At 38.3% G+C, this 19158-nt stretch overlaps 1 protein-coding gene across 3 annotated transcripts; it reads left to right on the top strand.

Annotated features, from left to right (window-relative positions):
- The first annotated feature begins 2548 nt into the window (after positions 1–2548).
- LOC125220802 (E3 ubiquitin-protein ligase UPL2-like) lies at positions 2549–17926 on the top strand. Of its 3 annotated transcripts, none has more exons than XM_048122954.2 (17): positions 2549–2746; positions 2849–2956; positions 4896–4991; positions 5074–5280; positions 5405–11876; positions 12020–13044; positions 13143–13430; positions 13512–13713; positions 14043–14302; positions 14389–14666; positions 15194–16298; positions 16378–16524; positions 16635–16715; positions 16795–17020; positions 17117–17256; positions 17465–17571; positions 17656–17926. In XM_048122954.2, the coding sequence occupies exons 2-17, from the start codon at positions 2861–2863 to the stop codon at positions 17756–17758; spliced, it is 10833 nt and encodes a 3610-aa protein (XP_047978911.1). In that variant the 5' UTR covers positions 2549–2746; positions 2849–2860; the 3' UTR covers positions 17759–17926. The 3 variants fall into 3 exon arrangements, with proteins under 3 accessions (XP_047978911.1, XP_047978896.1, XP_047978902.1); XM_048122939.2 differs by having other exon boundaries at positions 11996–13044; XM_048122945.2 differs by having other exon boundaries at positions 2831–2956; positions 11996–13044.
- The last annotated feature ends 1232 nt before the right edge of the window (positions 17927–19158 follow it).

Genomic DNA, 19158 nt, shown 5'->3' with positions numbered 1-19158 from the left:
TAGCTTAATTTCTACACCAGCTTCAACCAATCAAATTCTAAAAGGCCCTAAATTTGATCTTACACAACTTTTTAAAACAATTTACCAGGAGCAGAGTAGAGTCTATTTGGCGATATAGACAAAATGATTAGTAAAAGTTTATTTTTCAAACCAGACATTGCAGAAATAGAGACAATAGCACCCATGAATCAATCCATGATCATTGCAAATTAAAATAGATATAAAGACATTTTTATTCTTTTCCCTTCATTTTTCAACCAGACATGGCCAAAAATCGATTTTTCGAGCTAAAGTTAATAATACCGTCTTAATCAAAAGACTCACACGCGTGCGTTAACACACCTACCATTTACCAAGCAATTAAGCAACATACTTTACACAAAAATACAAAAATAAAATGAAATAATTTATTTTCCAGAAAACCTACTTAAACACACTACTATTCCTCTTCACTCAACTCTAACACCCTCTTCACTCAACTCTGGCACTCAAACACACAAACAATGGCCATGCATGCTTATAGGTTGTTTCCTCGTAATAATCTCGTTTCCACCGTTTTGCCGTCGTCGGGTAATTTGAATGAGACAGAAAGAGAGTAAATAGGTGAAAGACGGATGTTTTCAAGGTTATATAGAAACTCTTCATTCAGTGTACCAGCTTTTGTGAAGATAGAGTTATAGCAACTCTTATGTTTGTAAACAGTGGCAGCGTGTAACCCTGTTGGATTATACCAGATCTTCACTTTGTGTTTCAAAGTTACCAATCATGTGTTATTGGGTTAGAGCAGTTGCTTTTCATGGCCTATACGAGCTATCATTGAAGCCCTTAAAGAGTTAAAATACTTTCGGAATAAAATTTAGGTATTACATTCAACCTCTTAGTACATGATTCACATAGTGAAGTGCATAGTAAAAGTTATTCTTTAATCTAAACATCTTTTTTGTACAGTATACTCCCTTCATTCCTTCATAATTGAGGCAAAACCTTTCGGTATGGAGTTTAGGAAAGTGATGTTTTGTGTGTTAAGTGGATAGATAAAAAAAGTAAGTGAGAAAAAAATATTAAAGAATAAATTAGAAAGTGAATAAAGTAAGAAATAGTAAAATAAAGTAGATAGATAAAAAAGTAAAAAAGAAAAAAAAATAGAGAGATAAAAATAGAAAGTAAATAAAATAAAAAAAAGTAAAATAAGAATAAAAATAATTCAACTACTACGAGACTTCTTAAAAGAATGACTCAAAAGAAACAGAGGGAGTATTAGTATAACCAATTGATTCAATGATATATCATGTAGCTCATATTTCCCGTATTTATTGTAATAAAAAGATTATGTGTATTACGTATTTCTAGAATATTCCTTTTATGACACTAGCATCAAATTAGATATTGACATATTGTTTATTCTTTTGTCAAAAGTTGAAACTTCAAAAACATAAATTCGAGAAAATGAGATTTCTATCTCACAGCACGCAATTACGCAACTAGTATGGCCAATAAAATACCCCTAGTACTCCATATCATGCGATATTGCGATTTAAGATTAATTGCTAATCAACACACTAATTTCTTTTTTTATATATATTTGAAACATTTGCAATAATGTGATCATATTTAAATTTGTCATAGGATATCAATTAAAATTTTAGATCACAGAGAAATTGACAAGCGTATTACTAATCGAATTAAAATAGTACTAACATACACTTGTGAATAATGAAATGATGACTAAGATGAAGCATACAGAGTCAATTGATCACTAAGGCATTGTTTTGTTGGAAGGTTAGGCCTATATAAGAGCTTTGACTCCTGCCCGGGTACATTGTGCTCGTAAATTACCCGTTGTAAATTACTAACATCTTCTCGGGTATCTTTAGCGCCAAAAAATACCAAGGACATTTATGATTGTTTGACAAGTCCTCAAATTTTCAGTTACTACCGATCTTTTGCATGGCGGCTTGGAAAAAAATGTTGAGTATTTTTATAAAGTGGCTATTTTTTACGAGAAAACTGTGTGCTTAATTACGGATGCTCAATAAAATCAGCTCTTTTTAATGAATTAATAAATCATCAATTTGAGATTTGTTAAACGATCTTTAATTTTGCTCAGTCCACTATATATGTAAGTAACCACTATCAGATGAATATAAATATATTCATACTTTTAAGAGAGGAAATCAAATTATTTTACATTGCAACAAAATCTTCGCTTCTAAATACCTAATTTATTTTATCACGATTTTAATCTTAATTACCAAATACTAGCAAATAAAAAAATTATATTTTAATTTAATAATGATGATCTCACTCTCTTATTATATATGGTCAAGATTTGAAAATTTAGACATACCAAAAAATGAGAAATATGAAAAATAAAAATATATAGAAAGATATACAAAATCAAATCACCCATTTTCCCAAATAAACGCCGGTCAACGAAATGCGTTAGATAAGAATTAAGTAGGAATAGAGGGACTAAATAGCAAAACCGCCCCCTCCGATGATATGAGTGAATATACATACATATATGTGTGTGTGTATACTCTGAGTGTTAGTGTGTGAACCCTTCTTCGCAAGAACAATTTCGCACTCAGAGATAAAATTAAACCCACTATTTATTGGGGTTTCCATCAACAGCCTCTCTCTTTCTCTCTCTACCTATACGTACAGCACACAGCGTGCGTATATAATTATATATCTATCGCTTTGTACAGTGCAAGACCCGCCGGATGTGCAAGCGTGCTCTGTGGTGAGCCGCCATTGACGTTTATGCAATTGGATTGATTACGTATTTATGTTTGATTTTGATTTCCTTGCTGTTTTGAATGATTAGGTTTTTGTTTTGCTGCAGTTGACGGAATAAATGGCGAGTATAAGATCGAGCTTGCCGTCGAGGCTTCGGCAGCTCCTCTCTAGTGAAGGGGCAATCGGCCCCTCCGTTAAACTCGACGCGGAGCCTGTACGCTTCTTGTTCCTGTCCTTTTTATGCTAATTTATGTGGTTTGTGTTGGGTATGGTACTGTGGATTGATTCTTTGGGGGTTTAGTCGTGGTAACTGGAATACTGGATGAAGGATTGGATTGGGCCCCAAGTGTTTGTGATGTTTTGGTGATAAGTTGGAATTAAGGCTTCAGCTTTCTGTAATTTGCAGCAACACTTTTTAGGTCATTTACTTGTTAAGTTTAGAGGTTGGGGTTTGGAATTGGGATTGATGGAGGAGGTGAACTCTGTATGGTGCACACTGTGGCAGTCTTTTAGTGGCTTTAGATTTCATGTTTATCGATTTTTGGGGGCTTTGTAAGGGGATAACTTGACAAATCATATTGCTTTTAATGACGAATCATACCGTATCACTTCAGTATGCTGAAGTTGGCTGTTCTTATATTTCATGGTTTAATTTATTTTAATAAAAATCAATTATGAATTACAGCATCAGACTACAAAGATAAATATAGTATTCGTGGCCTAAAACTAGTTTTGTATTGATCCAACCATTATTTCGTATCACCGTGGATGTAAAAATGTGTTATCTGAATGTGTCTGTTTCAAGGCGACTATATATATATATATGGTTGTTCCATAGGAATATGGAAGTTCATGACAGGTTTAGGCTATTAAGGGTGTTAAAAATTAAGCTTTTGCAGAACAATGCGCATCTATTCTTTTGACACCTTTTTCTTTTGGAAGATAAGAGCATAATATTGGCATCCAATATGATAGGAATAATGTCTCAGAAGTGACTCAGGATAAAACTTATTGAGATTTTGTGATGACTGTTACTATGCATGTAACTGGGCCATAGTTAGCTGGATAGAGATTAGAAGTGTTTTCTCTTAACTTAATAAAAGTGCTTCTTATTCCTTAAAAAGCTGTACCAGACATGATTTTCCCATAAGCAAGCTTCCTATTTAACTTGCATCTTACTTTCACCAACACATGCATTCTCTAGGACTTACATACTTAGTGACTGGTAACACTTAGCACAACAAAGAGCACCAATGTTCATTATATGAGAACATTACCTGTTGGTTACAGTAGCTTTCATTTTGATAATATTCAAGAAAACTGAACTCACCTTATAAATTTTGTAAACATTTCTTAAAATTTCTTCCCTTGACGATGCTATTGTTGAAGTTCTGCTATAACTTTTATATGGAATTGATAATATTGTTTTTTCATCTGCAATTGCAATTAAAACAAGGAAAAGGAATATTTTCTATGGTAGCTTGCTTGTGATTTGTGTAAGTGGGAAATTAGATTGTATGACATGCTGTAGAATATAAAAAATAATAAAAATTACAAATAAATAATTTCCACCGCAATATTTTTCAAATAAAAGATCCGCCTTTTTCTCGCTGGTTATGCGTGACGAGTCTTGGCCACACTTACAAGCTTTGTGATATCGTCTGGTGAACTTATTTAAACATAATAAGGAATGAATGTAGATGCAGATGCATTGAAATACCCAAATCTGTTACTCAAAAACTTTAGGTTCCTGAATAATGACATTTGACAGGGAAATTTTTCTTACAACTTGGTAGCTATTGTGTTTTATTTTTATGTATTATTTTCAGATGATTTTGACACTGTTAGAATGTAAAGTAGTTCTCTTTAGCTAGCCAGTTCTTGATATATGTTTTGAAAGCCTCCTTCCTTGGTGACATGTCCCCTTTATGCATCAGTGAACTAATGGTTTGCCTACACAAAGATAATAACTGCCTGAATGAACTATTACTGGAGATTGATTTGCTATCTAACTAATTACAAGCAGGAAGATATTGGTGTCGATCAAAATTTCATTTACTTGATGCAAGTGAACATTTGAAATCCACTGCGACTTCTTTCCTTTATCAAAATTACTGTGTGCTAGAGGTAATGTGTTTGCATATTTTTTGTAGCCTCCAAGAATAAAGGCTTTTGTCGACAAGGTGATTCAGTGCCCATTACAGGATATAGCGATACCTCTTTCTGGTTTTCGCTGGGAGTATGGCAAGGTTGTTCAAATTTGCTTGTAATTATTATTCTTCCTCTGTTTTCATCTCTTCCATTTATTCTCACTCCCATTTTATTTTTCAGGGAAATTTCCACCATTGGGGTCCTCTCTTTCTGCACTTCGAAACGTATTTCAAGACCTACTTATCTCATAGAAATGACCTTCTTTTGTCAGATGACATCTTAGGGGATGTCAGCCCATTTCCCAAACAAGCAGTTTTACAAATTTTGAGAGTTATGCAGATCATCCTAGAAAATTGCCACACAAAGAGTTCATTCAGTGTTATAGAGGTAATGTGGTGTTTGAATTTCTTTTTGAGTAATTTTTCTGAATTTTTTAGCTCATTTGGGTTTTATACTTCAGGCTTCAAGCTTTCTCTAAGAGTTTTCTAAACCTTTTATATCTTTTCCACAGCATTTCAAGCTTTTGCTTGCTTCAACAGATCCTGAAATTATCACCGCAGCTCTTGAGACTCTTTCTGCATTCGTGAAAATATCACCTTCAAAGCTGCATGTCAGCGGAAAGCTGGTAGGGTGTGGGTCAGTGAATGCTTGTCTTTTATCCCTTGCGCAAGGCTGGGGTAGCAAAGAAGAAGGTCTAGGTTTGTATTCATGTGTCACATTACATGAGAGGACCCAGGAGGATGGGCTATGCCTGTTCCCACTGGAGGCAAAAAATGACAGCGACAAGTTGCAGAATCGCGTGGGATCAACACTTGACTTTGAGTTGCGCAGTACTTCTCCTAGTGATGTTGAAGCTAGTGATAGTACAAATTCATCTGGAGTGCGTGTAATTCAGATCCCTGATAATCAATTACAAGAACAGGATGACTTGTCACTTATGAAGTTTTGTATTGAGCATTATAATGTGCCTTCAGATCTTAGGTTTCCATTATTAACCAGAATTCGGTATGCTCGTGCACTCCGTTCCTCCAGAATATGCAGGCTTTACAGCAAGATTTGCCTACTATCTTTTATTGTGCTTGTACAGTCTAGTGATTCACATGATGAGCTAGTTTCATTTTTTGCTAATGAGCCAGAATACACAAATGAATTGATTAGAATTGTGAGATCTGAAGAAAACATATCAGGAACCATAAGAACACTTGCAATGACTGCTTTGGGTGCACAGTTAGCTGCATATTCGGCATCTCATGAAAGGGCACGTATATTAAGTGGATCAAGCATCAGTTTTGCAGGTGGTAATCGAATGATTCTCTTGAATGTGCTGCAAAGAGCGATTATATCATTAAATAATTCTGTTGATTTGTCATCAGTTGCTTTCATTGAAGCACTTCTACAGTTCTACTTACTTCATGTCATATCTTCTTCAAGTTCTGGTAGTGTTGTTAGGGGTTCAGGCATGGTACCAACCTTTTTACCCCTGCTAGAAGATTCAGATCCTTCTCGGTTACATCTTGTCTGTTTAGCCGCAAAAACTCTGCAGAAGCTCATGGACTACAGCAATACAGCAGTCACCCTTTTCAGAGATTTAGGTGGGGTGGAGCTTTTGGTTCAAAGATTACAGATCGAAGTACATAGAGTGATTGACTTCACTGGATCAAGGGATAGCTCTATGGCAATGGGTGAATGTCCTAAATATAATATTGACCAGTTGTACAATCAGAAGCGCTTGATTAGGGCATTGTTGAAAGCACTTGGTTCTGCCACTTATGCAACGGCAAATTCTGCGAGATCACAGAATTCTTACGATGTTTCTTTAACTCCCATCTTGTTGATGCTTTTCAGTAACAAGGAAAAGTTTGGAGGTGACATCTACTCCTCAGCTGTGACTCTTATGAGTGAAATGATTCACAAAGATCCAACATGTTTTAATGTTCTGTTTGACTTGGGCCTTCCATCTGCATTTCTATCATCCATTGTGCTTGGAGTACTTCCTGCTTCAAAAGCCATCACTTGTATTCCAAATGGTCTTGGTGCTATTTGCCTCAACTCCAAGGGTCTGGAGGCTGTAAGAGAAACCTCTGCTTTACACTTCCTTGTTGACATTTTCACTGACAAAAAGTATGTGATGGCCATGAGCGAAGGCATTATTCCTTTAGCAAATGCTTTGGAAGAGCTATTCCGGCATGTGTCTTCACTGAGAGGATATGGTGTTGATCTGATGATTGAAATAATTGATAAGATCGCATTGCTTGGGGACACCAAGATCTCTGGATCGTCAGAAAAACTTGATGGTAGCGAGGCAATGGATATGGACTCTATTGAATCTGATGACAAGGAAAACATAGGGGATTCTGTGGCAGATGGGCCTGTTCAAGGTATCGGTGATGAACAATGTATTCAGCTGTCCATCTTTCATGTAATTGTTCTAGTTCACAGGACAATGGAAAATTCAGAAACATGCCGTTTATTTGTGGAGAAGTCTGGTATCGAATCTTTATTGAAACTTCTTTTACGCCCAAGTATAACTCAATCATCTGAGGGGATGTCAATAGCTCTACACAGCACGATGGTATTCAAGTGTTTTACACAACATCATTCCACTCCTCTGGCTCGTGCTATTTGCTCTTCACTTCGTGAGCATTTGAAAGAAACTCTGTCTAGGACTACTGCTATCTCTGGATCTTTTTTACTGGATCCTAGGGCCAGCCCAGACCCTCTGATATTTTCTTCCCTCTCGCTTGTGGAGTTCCTCTTATTTCTTGCTGCCTCAAAGGACAATCGTTGGGTAACAGCATTGCTTACTGAGTTCGGTAATGGAAGCAAAGATGTCCTGGAAGATATTGGTCGAATTCATCGTGAAGTTTTATGGCAAATTTCGTTGCTTGAAGACACAAAGGCCGAAGCGGAGGACCAACTCACTGGTACCGCTAATACCTCTCGGCAGTCCGAGTTGGGCATGAATGATGCCGAAGACCCAAGGTTGAACTCGTTCAGGCAATTCCTTGATCCTTTACTGAGAAGGAGGACTTCTGGTTGGAGCTTTGAGTCCCAGTTTTTTGACCTCATAAATCTCTATCGAGACCTTACTCGTTCCTCAAGTCTTCACCAACGACAGAGTGCCGATGCACCTTCTTCCTCACAGGTTGCAGCGAATCAGGAAGATGAATCTGGTTCTTCTGGTTCATACCATCAGTCATGTTGTGATATGGTATCATCACTATCCATTCACATAACCCATTTGTTTCAAGAGTTGGGGAAGGTCATGCTGCTTCCATCTCGTCGGAGGGACGATACGCTCACTGTATCTCCTCCCTCAAAATCAGTGGCATCTACCTTTGCTTCTATAGCTATGGATCACATGAATTTTGGTGGGCATATTAGTCCCTCTGGATCTGAGGATTTGGTTACAACTAAATGCCGGTACTACGGCAAGGTTGTTGAGTTCATTGATAGTATTCTTTTGGACAAGCCTGACTCATGCAATCCTGTCATGTTGAATTGTTTATATGGACGTGGAGTTATTCGAACGGTCTTGACTACATTTGAGGCTACCAGTCAGTTGCCTTTTGCCATTAGTAGGGCTCCTGCATCTCCTATGGAGACTGATGAAGGGAAGCAAAATGATGTTGAAAAAGCTGATCAGTTGTGGACTTATGGACCCTCAGCTAGCTATGGAAAGCTTTTGGACCACTTGGCGACTTCATCCTACATACTATCACCTTTCAATAAACATTTACTTACACAGCCTCTAGTGCCTGGGGACATTCCATTTCCTCGTGATGCAGAAACATTTGTCAAAGTTCTTCAGTCCATGGTATTGAAGGCTGTGCTTCCTGTTTGGACGCACCCTCGGTTCCATGAATGCAATTATGAGTTCATCACTACAGTTGTCAACATTTTTAAGCATGTATTCTCTGGAGTGGAAGTCAAAAGTGTTGGTTCTAATGTGGGTCGTACTGGTCCACCCCCAACTGAAACAACTATTTCAACAATAGTGGAGATGGGGTTCACAAGGTCTCAGGCAGAAGAGGCTCTGAGACAGGTTGGTTCAAATAGTGTGGAGCTTGCCATGGAATGGTTGTTTTCACATCCCGAGGAACCTCAAGAAGATGACGAGCTTGCTCGAGCACTAGCAATGTCTCTTGGAAATTCTACGACAGAGACAAAAGAAGAGGACACAACTGAGGATACTCAGAATGTTGAAGAGGAATTGGTGCAACTCCCACCAGTTGATGAGCTGCTGTTGACATGCAAGATACTTCTGCAAATGAAGGAGACCTTAGCTTTCCCTGTTAGGGATCTCCTTGTCATGATATGCTCACAAAATGAGGGCCAAGAAAGACCAAGGGTCATTTCCTTTATCATTGAACAAGTGAAGCTTTGTGGTGACATCTCTGATAGTGGGAATCAGAAAATGCTCTCTGCCTTCTTTCATGTTCTTGCTTTAATTCTCAATGAAGACTCAGCAGCCCGAGAATTAGCGTACAAGAGTGGTCTGGTTAAAGTTGCATCAGATCTTCTCCAGCTATGGATTCATTCAAATGAGCAGGATTCATCTCAAGTCCCAAAATGGGCAACTTCAGCTTTTATTGCTATCGACCGTCTTGCCCAAGTGGATGCAAAGTTAAATGCTGATGTGATAGAACTTTTGAAGAAGAACGATACAGACAACCAAACGTCTATTGTCATTGAGGAAGAAAAGCAGAATAAATTGTCTTTGGGGTCACCCTTGAAGTATTTAGATACAATGGAACAAAAGAGACTGATTGAAATAGCATGTGGCTGCATCAGAAAGCAATTACCTTCTGAAACAATGCATGCTGTTCTGCAGCTCTCTTCTACCCTGACAAGAACTCATTCTGTTGCTGTTAGTTTCTTGGATGCTGGAGGTCTACAATTACTTCTTTCCTTACCTGCGAGTAGTTTGTTTGTTGGCTTTGACAATGTTGCCGCTATTATAATTCGCCACATCCTTGAAGATTCTCAAACCCTACAGCAAGCAATGGAGTCGGAGATACGACATAGTTTCATAACTTTTGCTAACAGACAGTCTAGTGGAAGGCTTACTCCACGAAATTTTCTGTCAAATTTAAGTTCAGTTCTTCAACGGGATCCAGTAATTTTTCTGCAAGCTGCTAAAGCCGTCTGCCAGGTTGAGATGGTTGGTGAGAGGCCATATATGGTATTGATAAAAGATCGGGAGAAGGATAGAAAAGATAAGGATAAAGACAAAACAGAGGAAAAGGAGAAACAAACGAATGATGGTAAGGTAAGCACTGCCACCACAATGCCAGCTGCTGTTGGTAGTGGGCATGTGAAGCTTCCTGATGCGAATTCCAAGAACTCTAAGATACACAAGAAACCTCCTCAGAGTTTTGTCACTGTCATTGATACTCTGTTGGATTCAGTATTAGCTTTCACTCCTTCTATGGAAGATGAATCTGTTAACAAAGTGGGATCAGCATCGACAGATATGGAAATTGATGTTTCTGCAAGCAACAGCAAAGGAAAATCTGTTGCTTCTGTGTCTGAATTAAATGTAGCTAGCCATCAAGAATCCTCTGTTTCATTGGCTAAGGTGGTTTTTATATTGAAGCTCTTGACAGAGATTCTTTTAATGTATTCTTCATCTGTTCATATCCTTGTACGAAAAGATGCCGAAGTTTGCAGCTACAGGGGAACTCAAAAGGGTGTAAATGCTTGCTTAACGGGTGGGATCTTCCACCATGTTCTTCACAAATTTCTACCCTTTTCTAAAAATCAGAAAAAGGAGAAGAAAACTGAAATTGACTGGCATCATAAACTGGCTAGTAAAGCCAACCATTTTCTTGTTGCATCTGGTGTTCGCTCAACTGAAGCAAGGAAAAGAATCTTCACAGAGATCAGTTATGTTTATAACGAGTTTGTTGATTCATGTAATGGTTTTAGGGCCCCTAAGTCTGATATTCAGGCCCTCACTGATCTGCTCAATGATGTGCTGGCTGCTAGGACACCTTCAGGTTCATACATTTCAGCAGAAGCTTCTGTTACTTTTATAGAGGCAGGTCTTGTTCAGTCACTCACCAGAACACTGCGCGTGTTAGACTTGGATCATACAGATTCACCTAAGGTTGTTACTGGAATTGTGAAAGTTTTGGAGTCAGTAAGCAAAGAACATGTCCATGCTTTTGAGTCTACTAGTGCTAGAGGAGAGCGGTTGAAATCTACTGATCCTAACCAAGCTAGGGATGCAAATGGTGCTAGCTCACAGGCTGTTGATGCTACGGCCGATGCTAATGAAAATTTAATGCCAACAGATGAGAGTGAGTTGTTCCACAGTGTTCAGAACTATGGTGGTTCGGAGGCTGTCACTGATGATATGGAGCATGACCAGGATATTCATGGTGGCTTTGCTGCTGCAGATGATGATTACATGCAGGAAAATGCTGAGGGGACACAGAATCTTGATGAGACTGTTGGGATAAGATTTGAAATTCGCTCTGGTGTACAAGGTAATCTTGATGAAGATGAGGATGATGAAGATGATGAGATATCTGGAGATGAAGGCGACGAAGTAGACGAGGATGAAGATGAAGATGCTGATGATGATCACAACGATATAGAAGAAGATGAAGCTCATCACCTACCACACCCGGATACAGATCAAGATGACCATGAAATTGATGAAGATGAGTTTGATGAAGAGGTGATGGATGAGGATGAAGATGAAGAGGATGATGAAGATGGTGTTATAGTGCGTTTAGGGGAGGGAATGAATGGTGTAAATGTATTTGACCACATAGAGGTTTTTGGCAGAGATAGTATTGCCAATGAAACTTTTCATGTTATGCCAGTTGAAATATTTGGCTCCAGGCGTCAAGGTCGAACCACATCCATCTATAATTTGTTAGGAAGAAATGGTGATACCAATGTCCCTTCGCAGCATCCACTTCTAGTGGAACCACATTCTTCAACATCTGCAGGTCCTCCTAGATTGTCAGGTATGGTCATTTTACTTCAACTTATTTTGACGTTTTTCTTAAGCACCGATATGTTTTCCCTCAACAGAAAATTTATGTTTCTTAATGGTGTCTTATTTTCATTCACCTTACCTTCACAGAGAATGACCGTGATGCTTTCTCAGATAGAAATGCTGAGGGTTCTTTGTCGCGTCTGGACTCCATTTTCCGCTCACTCCGCAATGGGCGTCAAGGACACCGGTTTAATTTATTGTCGAATGAGGGCCAGTTAAGTGGTGGGTCAGGTTCATCAGTTATTCCCCAAGGTCTTGAAGAAGTACTTGTATCCAGATTGAGGCGTCCCTCCTCTGAAAAGTCTTCTAATCACACTACAGCTGTTGAATCTCAAAATAAAAATGAAGAGAGTCCATCCTCTGAATTTGCTGAGACGACTGCTGAAAATCAAGGTAATGGTGGTGGTAGTAATGCCCCCCCTCCTTCCTCGGTGATATTGGACAGTACTAGAAGTGCCGATAATGTACCTGCTACAAACCAGCTAAATCAGGGAACAGAAACATCAAGTAGACAACCTCAGTTGGTTGAAGCTCAATATGACCATACTGATGTACTACGTGATGTCGAAGCAGTGAGCCAAGAGAGTGGTGGAAGTGGGGCAACTTTAGGTGAGAGCTTACGGAGTCTAGACGTTGAGATTGGAAGTGCCGATGGCCATGATGATGGTGGAGACAGACAAGCTGGTGGTGATGCTCGACTGAGGAGAGGTGCTCCATTGTTTACTAATAATAATGCATCAATAGGCGGGAGAGATGCATCTCTCCACAGTGTCAGTGAAGTTTCAGAAGATCTAGTTCGGGAAGCTGATCAAACTGGTCCTTCTCAGGAGGAGCAACATAATCGGGATGCTGAATCTATTGATCCTGCTTTTCTTGATGCACTCCCTGAGGAGTTGCGTGCTGAGGTTCTTTCTGCTCAACCAAGTGAAGCTACGCAGGTGCAAAATCCAGAGCCACAAAATAATGGGGATATAGATCCAGAATTTCTTGCAGCACTGCCTCCTGATATCCGTGAAGAAGTTCTGGCACAACAAAGGGCACAAAGGCTGCATCAATCCCAAGAATTGGAAGGACAGCCTGTTGAGATGGACACAGTCTCAATAATTGCAACTTTTCCTTCAGACATACGGGAAGAGGTATCTTCTTGACTTGGTCAGGAGATATTTATTTTAGCTTTTCTTACCAGTATCCTGTTATTCTTATATTTTTGCTCTCCTTTTATCTGGAAATGCAGGTTCTCCTAACCTCGTCTGATGCTATTCTTGCAAATTTGACACCTGCTCTTGTTGCTGAAGCAAATATGTTACGAGAAAGGTTTGCACGCAGATATAATCAAAATTTATTTGGATTACATCCACGAAATCGTCGGGGTGAGTCCTCTAGGCGAGGTGATGGCTTGGATAGAGTTGGTGGTGCACTTACTCGTCGGTCTACGGGTGTTAAGCCAGTTGAAGCAGATGGGTCCCCTTTAGTTGACACAGAAGGTTTGAAAGCTTTGATCCGGTTGCTTCGTGTTGTTCAGGTACTCTTATGGCTTTCTTGAAGCTCTGCGATTATATTCTTCTGTGTGAGATGTGAATGTAACCGATCTACGTTTTTGCAGCCGCTTTACAAGAGTCAGCAGAGACTCCTCCTAAATCTTTGTGCTAATGCTGATACTAGAATTGATTTGCTAAAAATTTTAATGGACTTGCTGATGCTGGACAAAAAGAAATATCATACCGATCTAAGTGCTCTGGAATCCCCTTATAGGCTGTATGCATGCCAGAGTCATGTGATGTATTCTCGCCCTCAATATGTTGATGGTAGGTATTTTTGCTATTTTAGTTTTTGCTGCAATTCTAAGTCAGTTTCCTTATGTAACTAACCCCCACCTCATTTACTAATTTTCTGGCTGCATTTATTACCACAGGCCTGTTTAGAAATAAATTTGCCTTTATAAAATCTTCTTCCAGTTTAAATGCAGTTCTGAATTTTTTTCATTTGCTAAATGATGTAGAATATACTCATGTGGAAATGAATGTTTGCTTCTACGATCATGTTATTAAGATCTCGAATTTCTTTCTCCGTTTTTTTTTATCTTCTATATAGGAGACATTAACTATGCAAATTTCATTCGTTTATCTATTCACAGGTGTGCCACCTTTGGTGTCACGGCGAGCTTTGGAGACCCTTACCTACCTAGCTCGTAATCATCCTTTGGTTGCCAAGCTATTACTTGAGTTCAGATTGCCACAGTTCAAGAAGTCATCAAGCTCTGATGAAGAACGGGGAAAATCTGTTATGCTTCTTGATGAACAGAAGGAATACCCGGAAGGGCAGGCATCCTTTACATTGCTTCTTAGCCTTTTAAACCAGTCACTTTATTTAAGAAGTGTTGCTCACCTGGAGCAGGTGCGTCTTTGCAAAAAACTTTACCTTGAAATTACCAAACTGTATGACCATTTGGATTTATGTGGCTTATTATTGTTCTGTTGCAGCTCCTAAATCTGTTGGATGTTGTTATTGACTATGGTGAGAGGAAATCAAATCCATCTAACGAGGCAGGTTCATCTGCATCTGAGCAGCCGTCTGACCCTCAGGTTTCTACACCAGCTGTTGATATGAATGTAGGCTCTTCTACAGCTTCAGGAGAGGGTAACTCTTCAATGCAAGCAACATCTCCAGAGGCTGATAGCGAGCAAATCGCTGCAACTGTTCTGAACAATTTGCCTAATCCAGAACTTCAGCTACTATGCTCACTACTAGCACGTGAAGGGTAAGCTGAGATTTGTGGATTTTCAACACTTTTTACTTGGTAGATCTGTAGATACCTTTCTTAGCATCCACATACTGTCTGTAAAGTTAATTTTACACGTTGACTTGTGAACCTCATTAAACAATAATTCTTTCACTTCAATCAAGCAGTAACTCTCTTTTGCATCTATCTCTTTAGATTCTAAAGGACGTTTCACTTTTGTGATTGAGATCATACAATGTTTCTTCTGAAAAACCGGTGTTGTGATGGGATGATCATATATGTTATGTAGTTTTTAAAAGTCTATGGTGCTCTAGAAAAATTTGCATCTGGTTGAACTAGCATATTACAAAGATATTTCTAAAAGATACCATGTCTTGTTGAATGGTTGGTTATCATACAAAATTTTAACAATTTAGATATCCCCTTGGCTTTGTCGCTTTGCTTGTTGATAACTGTATCATCACTCCTTTCCTGAAGTTATACTTGATTGACTTATTTTGCTATATTGCTCATGCAATTTATAACTTCTCTCTTCATATCTCCAGCCTATCAGATAATGCATACACACTCGTGGCGGATGTTTTAAGAAAGCTGGTGGCTATTGCTCCTATTCATTGTCATCTCTTTATCAATGAGCTTGCTGGTTCAGTTCAAAGCCTTACCCATTCAGCTATAGAAGAGTTGCACTTATTTGGGGACATAGAGAAAGCACTTCTTAACACTACTACTCATGGGGCTCCAGTTCTCAGGGTTTTGCAGGCACTGAGCTCTTTAGTAGTTTTGCTTCGTGATAAGGACAAAAAGCATCAGATTATCCCTGATACTGAGCATAATACTGCTATTTCTCTAGTTTGGGATATTAATACTGCTCTTGAGCCTCTGTGGCAGGAACTGAGCAGTTGCATCAGCAAAATAGAGAACTATTCGGATGTAGCACCTGATTTGTCCCCTTCTGCTGTTAAACCATCCAGTTCAGTGCCTCCACTTCCAGCAGGTACCCAGAACGTATTGCCATACATTGAATCATTCTTCGTTGTATGCGAGAAGTTGCACCCTGGCCAGTCAGGTGCAGGCAATGATTTTGGAATTGCTTCAGTTCCTGATGTTGACGAGGCTTCTGCATCTGCTAGTCAACAGAAGACCGTAGGATCTTCTTTAAAAGTGGATGATAAACATGTTGCTTTCTTAAGGTTTTCAGAAAAGCACAGAAAGCTTCTTAATGCCTTTATTAGGCAAAATCCTGGATTACTGGAAAAGTCGTTTTCACTCATGCTGAAGGTTCCTCGGTTTATTGATTTCGATAATAAAAGGGCTCACTTCAGGTCCAAGATCAAGCATCAACACGATCATCACCACAGTCCTCTCAGAATATCTGTTAGAAGAGCTTACATTCTTGAAGATTCATATAATCAGCTGCGTATGAGATCAGCACAAGATCTGAAAGGTAGATTGACTGTTAATTTCCAAGGGGAGGAAGGGATTGATGCTGGTGGCCTTACAAGGGAATGGTATCAGTTGCTATCCAGAGTAATCTTTGACAAGGGGGCGTTACTATTTACAACAGTAGGGAATGAGTCCACATTTCAGCCGAACCCCAACTCTGTTTACCAAACAGAGCATCTTTCTTACTTCAAGTTTGTTGGACGAGTTGTAAGTGTTTCTCATTTTCATCTGACGTGAAAGATAGCTGTTTACCAGGAAAAATTTATGCTTTTACTCATGGTTGCAGGTGGGGAAAGCACTATTTGATGGGCAGCTCCTTGATGTCCACTTCACTCGGTCATTTTACAAGCACATTCTTGGGGTTAAAGTCACTTATCATGACATTGAAGCTATTGATCCAGATTATTTTAAGAACTTAAAATGGATGCTTGAGGTAATCATATTGAAAATCTCCCTTATACATTTAGCTGATGTGCATGAGGCCTTGACTCAGTAGTGTTTTTGATGCATCTGGTCTAAATTTTATATATTGTCATATTGCAGAATGATATTAGTGATATTCCGGACTTAACATTTAGCATTGATGCTGACGAGGAGAAGATGATTCTGTACGAGCCTACTCAAGTATGTAACCTTTCTGGTAGTATGATTTGATAAGTTTTTTAAAATGTCATATTTGCTAATTGAGTGACTTTGTATTCAGGTAACTGACTATGAACTGATCCCTGGTGGTCGAAATATCAGAGTAACCGAGGAAAACAAGCACCAGTATGTTGATTTAGTTGCTGAGCATCGATTGACGACTGCTATTCGCCCTCAGATTAATGCATTTATGGAAGGTTTCAATGAGTTAATACTTCGTGATTTAATATCGATTTTCCATGACAAGGAACTGGAACTCCTGATAAGTGGGCTGCCAGACATTGACTGTGAGTACTACCCACTTTATCTTTTGCATCTCCTATCGTTGCATAAGTTTTTACATAAACAATTTAAAAACTAATGTAAATATTAATGCCTTCCAGTGGATGATCTGAGGGCAAACACGGAGTACTCTGGTTACACTGCTGCTTCCCCTGCCATTCAATGGTTCTGGGAGGTTGTTCAAGAATTAAGTAAGGAGGATAAGGCTCGCCTGCTACAATTTGTGACTGGAACCTCGAAGGTACTTTGCTTTCTTTCTTTCGCGTTTCTCTTCTTTGTGGATCTGAAGAGTGTTCAAGTTCAAGCTTCCACATGTGAACTTTTTAATGTCCATACCCGGAGACAGGAATTGCTAATAATAAGTTGCTGCGTATCGTCTCTTATTATATTATATGAATATGAATTATGATTCATTTGTATTAAGCAACATTTTTTGTTTTGCGCTGCAGGTGCCGTTGGAAGGATTCAGTGCACTGCAAGGAATTTCAGGATCTCAAAAATTCCAGATTCACAAGGCATATGGCAGTCCTGATCACTTGCCTTCTGCTCATACATGGTGAGCCTCTTTTTATTTTGTTATATTTTATGAAAATGGCTTGGTTTCGGGTTGAGCTCTAATGGTCGATGCGGATGTCTGCAGTTTCAACCAGTTGGATCTACCAGAATACCCTTCTAAACAGCATTTGGAGGAGAGACTACTGCTTGCAATTCATGAAGGCAACGAAGGGTTTGGATTTGGCTAAGTTGGTGCTGAGGCCAAGCCTACGCTATTGTATAGAACATATTAATTCTTAAGATTACTTAGAGAGCTGTTTTGGGATAAAATGTGGATATAATGTACAGTGCTATATTGCTTTTTTCCCAACCTTTTTGGCAAGTTTTCCAATCCAAGTTTTTTCAATTATTGTCAATGCGTGGTGTTGCACTATTTGGTATATAATGTGTATATTGTTCTACAATTTTGATAGATGGAAAAGAGTCTAATCATTCCGATGTTTGTTTTACATATTTCTAGTAATTGTGGTGAAACTTGAAGTGCTGCCACTAATCAGTGGAATACAACATTGCCCTTTTTGACTTCAAAAAACATGTATTCATCGCATATATAAAATGATTATCTACTCCAAGAACATAGTATTCCTGAACAGATTATGATGCATGATAAACAATAAAAGTGAAGATCAAAGTGATAAGTGAAGATCAAAGTGATTATGTTAGTGACAGAAAAGGAGACATACACCTCATAATCCGTTTATGAACACCGTTTCGCGGCTGCGCTGGTATTTCTGTACCCATGGGCTGGCAACGCTAGTGTATCCGAGGCAAGGCCCCGGTAACATGTCGATCAGGACCAAAGAATGCCGACCTGCCATCACGATTTGCAACACGAGACATGCAAATTTGAATTACAAATGGGTGCAACGAGCTAAAAAATCTATAGAGATTATAGAGTTGCATCAGACCCTAGCTGATCCTCAATCATCATACTCCATCTGATGCTCAATAGACATCCTATATTTGACTAGTACGAGTTTTAAAAAATTGTTTAACTTGATGAAAGAAAGTTGGTGAAAATAGTTAGTAGAATATTTTTCCTACTTTATATAGAGTATTAATTTTATAATAATTGTGAGTCTTATGAGTTAGTGGAATATAAAGTACACTTAAAAATAAAAATGAAATGAGATATTTATCAGTGTAATCGTAATAAGAAAATATTAGACATTTAATAGGACCAAAAGGAGTACTCAATTTTGTAACTTAATGGTATATTTATATAGTAATTATTTAGGTTAGATGTTTGCTTATTATTTATTTAAACTATATAATATGTAACTTCCATTATTAAATTAATTTTCTCTGCAAATACTCTTTATTTCCATATTATTCATTGTTCTATATTGAATTCTCATATTTTACCTTTTCACTCAATTTCTCTATAATAGAGTCACTTATTTTTCTTTAAACAATACATTTAATCTCTATTATTTTATTTCTTCTCATATTTTATTATTTCTTCATCTATATATTTTATTATTTCTACTACTTCTTCACCTTAACTCATTAAATCTAATTTTTAAAATCTCATACTAAAAACAGTTCATCAATTAATTTGACAGAGAGGAAGCATATTATGCCATTT

This window comes from Salvia hispanica, chromosome 2 (assembly GCF_029641045.1).
Source record: "Salvia hispanica isolate PSC_SH4W2 chromosome 2, Shi_PSC_v1, whole genome shotgun sequence".
Taxonomy (NCBI): domain Eukaryota; kingdom Viridiplantae; phylum Streptophyta; class Magnoliopsida; order Lamiales; family Lamiaceae; genus Salvia; species Salvia hispanica.
The sequence above is the reverse complement of the archived record's forward strand: the minus strand, read 5'-3'. Positions and strand labels throughout refer to the sequence as shown.